Genomic DNA, 10,245 nt, shown 5'->3' on the forward strand with positions numbered 1-10,245 from the left:
TTGGAGTTTTAGTGGAATTCTCTTATCTTTTTTAGTGAAACATTGTTGTCTTTTTTTCGGTAAAATTATGTTGTCTTTTCTACATTTTCAATAATACATAGGAATACAACCATGTCAAGGGTTCCCTAGGATCAACATGCTTGCTTCATATGTGTGAAAGGGTATGAATAATAGGAACTTTCAATTTTTTTTGAAAAAAGAGGGGTAAAAATTTATTCAATCAAAGTCAAAAATTACAGAAGGTGTCAGGCTCAAAAGAACCAGATTCAAGCACAAGAAAAATTAGATTGTATCCTTTTTCACTAACTGCTCAAAAGTCCCAATATACTTAACAGGGAGTCCATCCCTTCCTAAAATATCCCAACCATCTCCTTTCTCCGACGCCCATTTTGCCAAGACTTCAGCCACTCCATTCCATTCCCTAAGAATATGACAGAAAGAGATCCAATCCAAAAAGCTACTCAGATAAAGAATCTCTCGAATAATAAAGGCTAGCTAATTGCCAGTTAACATCATCCACACTTTGGTTATTGATCATATCCACAACAATCTGAGAATCTGACTCACACAACATCTTCCTCCAACCTAAAGAGCATCCCCGCTCAATAGCTATCTTAATGGCCAGGGCCTCCATCAAGTTATTGGAATGAACTCCTTTAAAAACAGAGAATAGAAAAATAACACTACCATCTTTACATCTTCCAATCCCCCCCACACTTGCCTGCCTAGGGTTCCCGCAAGAAGATCCATCAGTATTAATTTTAAGGATATCCATCGGCGGTGGTCTCCATCTCCCCACCCTACAAACCTTTCTCTTGAGCGGCTAAGATCTCTTACTGCTTGTGCATCTCGATCCTTTGTCCACCAGTCCCAAATTCCTAACAATATTGCACTCACCAGGGTCCACAAGTTCAGTCATATCACACTTGGCATAGATAGTTTCCTGGAGTTTGCTCAGAAGCATAGATGTCACAGATTAGTGACTCCCAAACTAGAATTATAAAAAATCCTGCGATTACGTTCAAGCCAAAGATTCCAAAGAATAAAAGTAGGTCCAACAACTCAAGCCACCTAAAGGAACGTTGTTTTCGCCAGAGGTCTGCCAAGGCTATCTCAAAATTCAATAAGAGACTCAACATGAATGCACCCATGACACCACGCCTCCCACCACTTATGCTAGATTTCTCTAGAGAGGACATAAGAAGAATAAGTGAGAAACACTCTCTCCATTCAACATACAGAGGGAATAGAGAGAAGGGCCCTGGAACCCTCTTCTTTGAAGGTTATCCCAAGTAAGACATTTCTTCTGAGGAACAATCCATAAGAAAAAATTACACTTCAGCCAAGAGAATATATTCCAAACCTTCTTCCATCAAGGAACTTCAATTATTCCATGACATTGATTATCTAGCCAAGCATAACCTTGGGCCACACTGAACTTGTCTTTAGGACTTGGACCCCAAACAAGGATATCCTTGTCCTTAGAGGAGCTACACAACCTATTAGAGAGGATACTAGCCAGATTAGCCCGAATCTCAAAGGAACCCCCCAAAGGCCACTCACTAGGATCCTTCCAACAAGCCACATCCACTGATCTACATTGTTTGACAGTCTTGAAATGAGCCACCTTGATCCATCCCGTAGCAATAAAAAATTGACAAAGAGCCTAAAAGTGAGGGTAACTGGAAATAATGGGAGGATGGCCATCCCAAGAGTCCTGCCAAAATAATGCACTCGATCCCTCATTACATATTCAGAAAAAGCCTTCCTTGATAAGAGGAGCTCTCTTTTTAAGAGTATCCCAAATAAAGGAACCCTTTCCATCTAGAGTCAATCTAGGAATATCCTGATACTCCACTCTTGGAAAGTACTTTTGGGCCAAAATCTTAGCCCAATCCTGATCTTGATTATTGCACCACCTCCAATATAACTTAGCAGCTAAAGCCTTGATGCCAAGAGCCATACATTTAAGGCCTAGACCCCCAACAAACTTCAACAAGCAAACTGTGTCCCAATTGACTAAGCTCCACTTAGAAGAGAGAAGATTGCTTGACCAAAGGAATTGTCGAGATAGAGCATCAAATTATTTCATAATGCCAATGGGAGGAGCTTGCACAAGACACGTATAAATAGGGAGAGCCTGAATCACTGTCTTGAGAAGGATAACTCTTCCAGCGGAAGAGAGCCACCTATGAGTCCAATGGCTCACCCTGCTATGAAATTTGTCCAAAAGATCTTGCCAATATTCCTTTAGCTGAGTCCCCAGAGCTAAGGGGACTCCAAGATAAATCAAAGGAAGAGAGCCAATTTGAAACTTGAGAATCTTGGCAATCTTGAGCTGGATCAGTTGTGGAGTATTAAAGAAATAAATGGATGACTTACCTTCATTAATTTGCTGCCCAGAAGATTTCAAATAAATTTCTAATATCATTATGAAATGTCTTGCGTCATTTATAGTAACCAAGCCCATCAGTTTGTATATGCTGGAATATTATTGTTCCACTTCCACCCATGGACAAGCCCTTGCTCGGCTTGAAATTTTATAAATCTGCCTAAGCCCTCTGCCATAATAATAAAGAGATATGGAGAGAGAGGATCCCCCTGTCGAAGTACCCAATAAGTAGAGAAAAGCTCAGTAGGTTCTCCATTAATAAGAACTAAAAATGATGGGGAAGTCACATAACTGAGAATCCAATCAACCCATTCCATATCAAATCCGAAAGCTAGAAGCACACAACCCAAGAACTCCCAGCTAGCCTAGTCATATGCTTTTACTAAATCTAGTTTAATAAACATAGCCTTTTTGTTAGACATGGCCATAGAGTGGATAGCCTCTGAAGCAATAACCACCCCATCAAGAATCTATCTACCACCAACAAAGCCTCCTTGTTCCTCGGATATCAAAGTAGCCAAATAAGGCTTGAGCCTTTTAGCAATCACTTTGGTGATAATTTTGTAAGTGACATTGCATAAAGCAATAGGTCTAAACTGATCCAAACCGTTCGTCCGGTCAATCTTGGGAATGAGAGCCAGGAAGGTAGTATTGAAAAACTTAAGCATTTGTTTGTTCTGATGTGATTCCTGGACTACTTCTAGAAGATCAAATTTAATAATCTCCCAAAATTATTGGAAAAAATCAATGCGAAAACCATTCGGGCTCGGGGCTTTACTTTTCTTCATACCAAAAACCACCTTCTCCAACTCTTCAAGCAAAATAGGCCTTAACAGATTCCTGTTCATATTGCTAGAAATAAGTTGGGGAATGCAATCTTAAATAGTCCTTGTCTCCACCATTGAACAAGGTTCCTCCTTAGAGAAGCGTTGGAAAAAGTATCTAATGGCCTCTAAAGAAATTGCCTCTTTGGAAGAGAGTCGATCTCCAGAAGCAGAAACGAGAGAAGAGATAGAATTACCAGACCTGTGAGCTTTAATTGTGTTATGAAAGAAAGTAGTGTTTCTATCTCCCTCCTACAACCAATCCACATGAGACTTTTGCTTCCAAAAGATTTCCTCTTGAAGCTCCCATTCCTCTAATGCCCTTAGAGTTGGGATTCTGTAGAAATTAAATCTAGAATCATCCCTTGGTCCCTAATCTGATGAGTGACACTGTCCATGCTAGCCTGGGCTGCCCACAATTGGTCTTGAAGATTCCCAAAGCACTGTTTGTTCCACTTTTTAAGCCTGAATTTCACATGCTGAAGCCTCTTCTCAAAGGAGAACATGGAGGTGCCATGAAGAGGCCTACCCTCATGCCACTAGGCTATCATAAGATCTTATAGAGAGGGATCGCTCAACCACATCAACTGAAACTTGAAAGAGGGATTTTTAGAAGCCTTAAAAGAAGTGACAAAAAACTTAATAGGCCAGTGGTCAGATCCTCTCCAATCAAGAACTTTTGATCTGGTAGACCATCTGATATCCATCCAAAAACAAGAAACAATGAACCTATCCAGCCTTTCTAAAATGGCCTCCATCCCGCTCCTATTATTCTAGGTGAATGTACCAAAGCTAGGTTTAACATCAATGAGGTTCAAAGAAACAATATTATCTCTAAGCATACTTGAAGAAGGGCCCAATCGAGAAATCCCACCTCTCTTTTCCTCTAAACTAGTAACAACATTAAAGCCTCCAGCCACAATCCAAGGGAGGAAAGGATCTAAGGAGAAAACAAAGGTGATATGTGACCACATAAAAGATTTACCCACCAAATCATTAGGAGTGTAAATATTGGAGAGCATGCACCTTTCTCCCATCTCAAAGTGAGAAGCCATCAAAGAGATAGAGGACCTACTCAAAATCCACCACAGAGGAGTCACCTTCCTAGGATTCTAGAAATAGGAAAGTCCACCCGAGCTACCTTGAGCACCCACTCCTTGCCAACTACCATGGGGCCACAACTTTGGCCCACAACTATCCAAATCATCAACTGTAAACTTAGTTTCCTGAATGAACACAATATCTGGAGAATGAGAATCTATCAATTTATGAACAACCTTTTGTTTAGGGATGCTATTCAACCCCCACATGTTCCAAGACAATAATCATTTGGAAGATTGCGAGAAGTGGGAATCAATGGGCTTCACAAACCCTACCTCAACTAAAGTCTCTCCCATCATCTTAACCTTCTCCTGCTCAATCTTCCTTGCACTCTTAGCAGACTTCTCTGAGGGCCCTTTTTTAAAGGGTTTTTGTTGTAAGCCTAAAGAAGGTGCAACTTTAGTACCTTTTGTGATGTTTGGCATCCCTTTCTGGCTAGGGAGCATAGAAGCTATTATATTAGGGGTACCCTAGGTTGTGACCCTCTGGGGACATCATAATTTTTCTCTTGATCCAATACATCCAAAGGAACTGATTGACCTTGTTCCACTTTTGGTACTTGGGCTAGACTCATTACCTCCCCCGCCTGGGGCCTCTGAAGAGATCCATCTCCCAAGGGAAACTTAGTTGGTATGCCTTCCTCTTGTACCAAATTATCTAGAACATTAAACCTGTTAAAAGTGCCATCATTTTGTCTGTCCATCCAGGTCCTCTTCTTCCCTTTTCCTTTATTGCATGGCTTAATTTGGATAAAACCCTCCTTGTCTATAGAGCCCTTTGGCATAGGGGCCTTACCCTTATCATCCTTCAGGGTCAGCTCAGCAGAAGCCAATGGTTGAGAAAATTTATTTCGGGGACACTTACGTTGTAAGTGCCCATACTCACGACATATCCTGCATCTAAAAGGTAAAGTCTCATAGTCTAATTGTTGAATCCATGAAGTAGGGCCCAAGAAAATTTCCATAGAATTAGGCAATAGATTATTAAGATTAACCTCTACACAAATTCGAGCATATGAAATTACCTTTCAATCTTGAGTTTGTGTGGCCGACCCTACTAGTTTCCCAAGCAAAAGTGAGATCGAATGAAGAATATCGTCTCTCCAAAATTCTAGAGGAAGTTGTGGAAGACGAACCCACACTAGGACCCGAGAGGGAGTCTCCTCAGCAAAGTTAAACCCGATGTGCCAGGGTTTGATAAAAAGCCCAACTTGGTTAAAGAAATATGGACCACCTTCAAACACCTTATTCATGTCTGTCATTTTTGAAAAAATAACCATAAAATAGTTGTTGGCTGCTAGAAGAATCTCCATATCCCCTTCAGGATTCCAAATTTGATGCACCCACAATTCCAACATAGGAAGAGAAAGATGAAGGCCTAGAAACTTACAGATGAGCACATTCTTGCCCCAATATTCTACATCTTCTGAAATTTGCTCTGGTTGAATAACTAAAACTGGTCGATCATCAAATCGCTCTAAACAACCATTCATCTTCTTAATATAGACAAAACCCTTCGACGATGAAGCATTCACCCCGGATGGGAAACTGTCAGTCTGGCCCTTAGCCCCCACTCACATTAGTATGGAGGAATTAGCCATCTCCATATCAGCAGATAAAGTATGAGACGCAAGAATATTCGATTGCCCCATGTTAAAAACCCTAAAAAACTCTATGTCCAATCTGAAAACTTCTTACCTTCAAGCACCAACAAATAACCATGCACAAAGCCCAATAGAAAAAAGGAGGCTACACACTCTAGGCAGCCTTAGCCGACCCCAAACCCATGCTTCAACAAAACCCCCAAAACCCCCAAAACCCCCACACACACCTGCAAACACCTCCTGACCCCCCACGCAGCAACACCAAACCTTAGCAGCAAGAACGATCCCATCTAAAGGAGATCAGTAGCGGCACAAAGGAGTAGGCCTCAGGCATGTAGGCCCTAGCTACACTAGTCACAAGTCAGCAGGAGCATTCTCAAAGCTATCCACAAAATCCTTCGAACTTTCAAATTTAATAAAGTAGGGACTTTCAATTTTTTTAAAAGTTTTTGGTTCTTATGGTTGTGCTTTTCTGTGGGTAGTTATAGGTTTATGGGTTTGTATAAAATCTTTTATTAAAGACAATGGTTTCATGTATAAAAAGATATCAATAGAAAATGAATCTTCAACATTTGATGAGATCGTTGACTTTTAATCGAAAAAATATGGTTTAGGCTTGTGCCCTTGTATTGTGTCTACAACTTTGCATAAAACTCTTAATAATGAACAAAATTATAATATGAAAGATGAAAATTTAATATCTTTAATATCAATAATAGTTAAGTAGTGTGAATTATCAGAGACTTGTATATTACTAGGTTCTAAGAAGGGAAATGCTTGCTTCATGTGTGAAGGGTATTGATAATATGGATTTTGAAGCTTTGATAAATGTTTGGTTCTTAGACTCGTGATTTTGTATGGATAGTTACACATCTATGGATTTGTATAAAATCCCCCATCAAGGCAATGGTTTTGTGCGTGGAGGGATATCAATAATATATATTTTCAAAATTTTATGAAACTTTTTTCTCTTAATCAAAGAGGCTCAATCAATGGTCATGTGTCTATTCAAGGTTTATGTTAAAACCTAAAAAAAAGATTGTGATATTCAAGCTATGCAAATTTAATGTCTTTAAATATCAATAATAGAATGAGAGGATTATTTACTAGAAATGTTCTTTTTGCATGTTAATTTAAGATCTTTTTAATAGTTTTTACTCATTTCCATCACTTTTAATATTTTTTATTAAGTGAAAACATGTTTTTATGGGACCTAGAACTCGATACAAAGATCAAGAGAAAATAAGCGTTGAAGCACGACCTAGACAAAGTAGCAAATAGAGAGGCATTGACAGAAAGACAAAAACTAGTGGACATAAGGAGAACAAGCCAAAAAGATTTCCCCACCAAAATAAAATGCTGCAACCCAAAAAAAAATACTATAGACTACATATTGCAGCCCAAAACTAGTCCAATTGTGATTTTCCTTTTGTCTTACCCTTATGGGAACAAAGGGTAATACCAAAAGAGGACCGAGGAGATTTTGATTTCATACCTTTACAGTAATCTAACCCTCTTCCACCCTTGTAACAACATCCTGCCAAGATGTAGTTTCTATTATAGGAGTACCCCTTCCCTAGGAGGTTAGATGAGTTCCCAAGAAAGGACCAACATAAGTAATATGTACAACAACTTAATATATAGGAGAAAGTAAAATAGGACCCACAAAAATAGCCATGACATCCCAGTCTGGATAGCAACATCAGTCACATTAGGGACAACCCTAACAGTTTCAATAGTATTAATTGTAGAATTTGATTGAGTAGCATTACCAGATACGATATCTTTCTTACTAGTGCCACTGATAACAAAATTCTTAATAATTATCTAGTCGAGGCCAATAGGCTTGGGTGTAACAAAATTATGATGAATAGAGTCAACATTCTCTAGAATATGGCTCAGTGTATTCTCCACCCGTTTTTCCATAGTAGAAGGAACCACAACCACTACCATTTTTGGGGAAGAAATAATAGTAGGATCCTACACCTGATTTGGTACACCCTTTGTAAGATTTTCTTCCCCTTTAGAGGAATCCTTAACCATTGTATAATGTTGTGAAGATGCTCCCTTCCACCATGATAATGACTTTTTATGTTTAAATTTCTCAACCACACATTTAGCTACAACATGCCATGCCATGAAGCACTTTCAACATAGAAAAGGGATTCCCTTATAGTCCAAAAATTCGATCTAGGTACCCATAGAGGACTTGAGCTAAAATTTAGCAAGCAACCCCTTAGAAGCATGACCAATGTCTTCCAAAATGTGAACAAAGGTAGAGTGCATAATATCAAAGGATTCCTCACCAACCATGATACAATCTTGAAGAACACTACCAACTTCTTCAAGGAGAGGCTCCACCTAGAGGTGAAGGTGTAGATAGGGAAGCCTGACCCAAATAGGCATCTTGTAGAAAGATTCTAATGATAGGTTCAAACCCTCATGCCAAGGCTTCATCATAAAAGGGAAATGATTCTCCTGGGTAAAAAAAATGCTTACATAGAATGGTTTGTGTATCCAAAACATCATTGAACTTGGAAACAAAAGAACCCCTAGCTAAATGAAATATATATACTATGGTTGAAATGAGGGATTCCCAATGCGTGCTAACCTACTTATAGACACCAAGAAGAGAGGACCAAAAACCCCTAAATCTACAAATAATCATTAAAGATGATAGGTTAGAAAATACCTGATTAATCTCAACTGTATTATCTCTATCCAATGTAATGGAAATATATTGACAAATTAGAAATGTTGCCATCTCAACTCTTCCTATTCCATTTGCAACCCTCTCCACATAAATGCCAATAGGACAAGAAGGGAAACTACCTTGTTGAACACAAGATTTGGGATCCAACATTGCACCCTTTAGCATCTTGGTAGCCTTAGAGGATAGGCTATCAAGACCTCACCCAATACCAACAACCACTGAGACAATATTGAAGGCATGAGCTGAATTTAACAAGATTGAACTCCCCACCATCGTAACTCCCCAATGTCACCATCTTAGCTCTTCTAGTTCCATCTACAACCCTCTCCACATAACTACCAATGAGACAAGGAGGGAAAATACCTTCTTGAACACAAGATTTGGGATCCAACATCACACCCTTCAACACCTTGGTAGCCTTAGAGGATGAGCTATCAAGACCTCACCCAACACCGACAACCACTGAGACAAGATTGAAAGCAAGAGCCAAATTTACTAAGATTGAACTCCACCATCATAAATTCAAAATAGAGAAGAAGGTAGAGGGAAACCTCCATCACCTAAAATATGATCTAAGGATCACCCCCAAATAATGGAAACACAAAAACAAGGGGGCCCATAGAAAAAAAAGATGTGCAAAACCCCTCTACAAAGAAAGAAGACTTCAGAGAGGAACTAATGTAGTTCCCCATCCTGAAAAAAACATTGCACAATTGACACACAAAGAGGAAGATACAATTTCTCCCACACCAACACAAAAATCACCTATACAGGACAACTTTGGGGAGGAAATTGAAACCGTTGTTGGCACAAAAAAACCATTATCTATCACAACATTAGGACAACCACCATCACCCTCAAACATCGGTTCCTCCACAACATGAAACCTAGCACACAAGAGAAGGCATTTGGAAAAGTTAACATTTTATCAATTACAAACTTATCTAAACTCTCTCATTATTAGATCCACTTGTAAAATCCATTATACTCTTATCATTCCTTCACAAACACTCATACAATCCCCTTATATTATCCCTTGGTAAACTCCTTGGCTCTTAGTTTGAATAAGTTTGGTCTATTAGCCCACACTTCCATTTCTAGTAGCCACATGTCTATTAGTTCATATACAACTATTCAATGAAAAATAAATTAATAGTACAAACTATAGAAATTTAATGTCTTTAATATGGGTATGTGCAGGATCATGGTCAACCAAACTATGCTCTTAAGTGGCAATAAAAAATCAAAAAATCAAGGTTATGTCAACTTGACATGCAATTTTCTACTTGTTATTAACTTTATATCAAAAAGTTGAGACAAAAGAATCTCTAGAAAATTGAATCTAGTTTCTAAACTACTAGGACTTATCTCAAAATAAAATAAAAATGACTAGTCAAAATTTTGAATTTTAATGCAATATTACAAAATTTTCAGAACAAAAATAAGAAGTAAATGTATGTCTGACCACCTTAATCAAAATCAAATGATAATATTTTTAAATAATATTCTAGATATAAGTAGTAGACTCATGCCTAGATGTGACACATATTTTTTGGGTATTTTTATTCTAAATAAATAATAAATAATAAATTTTTGACTTTAGTATTTTTCG

At 38.5% G+C, this 10,245-nt stretch overlaps 1 protein-coding gene across 1 annotated transcript; it reads right to left on the reverse strand.

Moving 5' to 3' along the window:
- Nucleotides 1–282: 282 nt before the first annotated feature.
- On the reverse strand, nucleotides 283–5,809 carry LOC149532759 (uncharacterized). The gene is made up of 6 exons (XM_089805758.1): nucleotides 5,370–5,809; nucleotides 4,895–5,210; nucleotides 4,358–4,442; nucleotides 809–878; nucleotides 504–725; nucleotides 283–421 (listed from the first exon to the last, which is right to left on the reverse strand). The coding sequence occupies exons 1-6, from the start codon at nucleotides 5,807–5,809 to the stop codon at nucleotides 283–285; spliced, it is 1,272 nt and encodes a 423-aa protein (XP_089661884.1).
- Nucleotides 5,810–10,245: the final 4,436 nt, after the last annotated feature.

The sequence above is a fragment of the Cupressus sempervirens genome, chromosome 10 (genome assembly GCF_028749045.1).
Source record: "Cupressus sempervirens isolate cs-2001-9-10 chromosome 10, ASM2874904v1, whole genome shotgun sequence".
Classification (NCBI taxonomy): Eukaryota; Viridiplantae; Streptophyta; class Pinopsida; order Cupressales; family Cupressaceae; genus Cupressus; species Cupressus sempervirens.

What these genes read in the sequence shown, in the direction of transcription:
- LOC149532759 (XM_089805758.1), bottom strand. Translation starts at nt 5,809, where the DNA reads ATGAATGGTTGTTTAGAGCGATTTGATGATCGACCAGTTTTAGTTATT. An exon ending in TTGCTTGGGAAACTAGTAGG is followed by an intron (nt 5,211 to 5,369) that starts GTCGGCCACACA and finishes TTTTAGATGCAG; the next exon opens with GATATGTCGTGAGTATGGGC. An exon ending in CTTAGCCGCTCAAGAGAAAG is followed by an intron (nt 726 to 808) that starts GTTTGTAGGGTG and finishes CGGGAACCCTAG; the next exon opens with GCAGGCAAGTGTGGGGGGGA.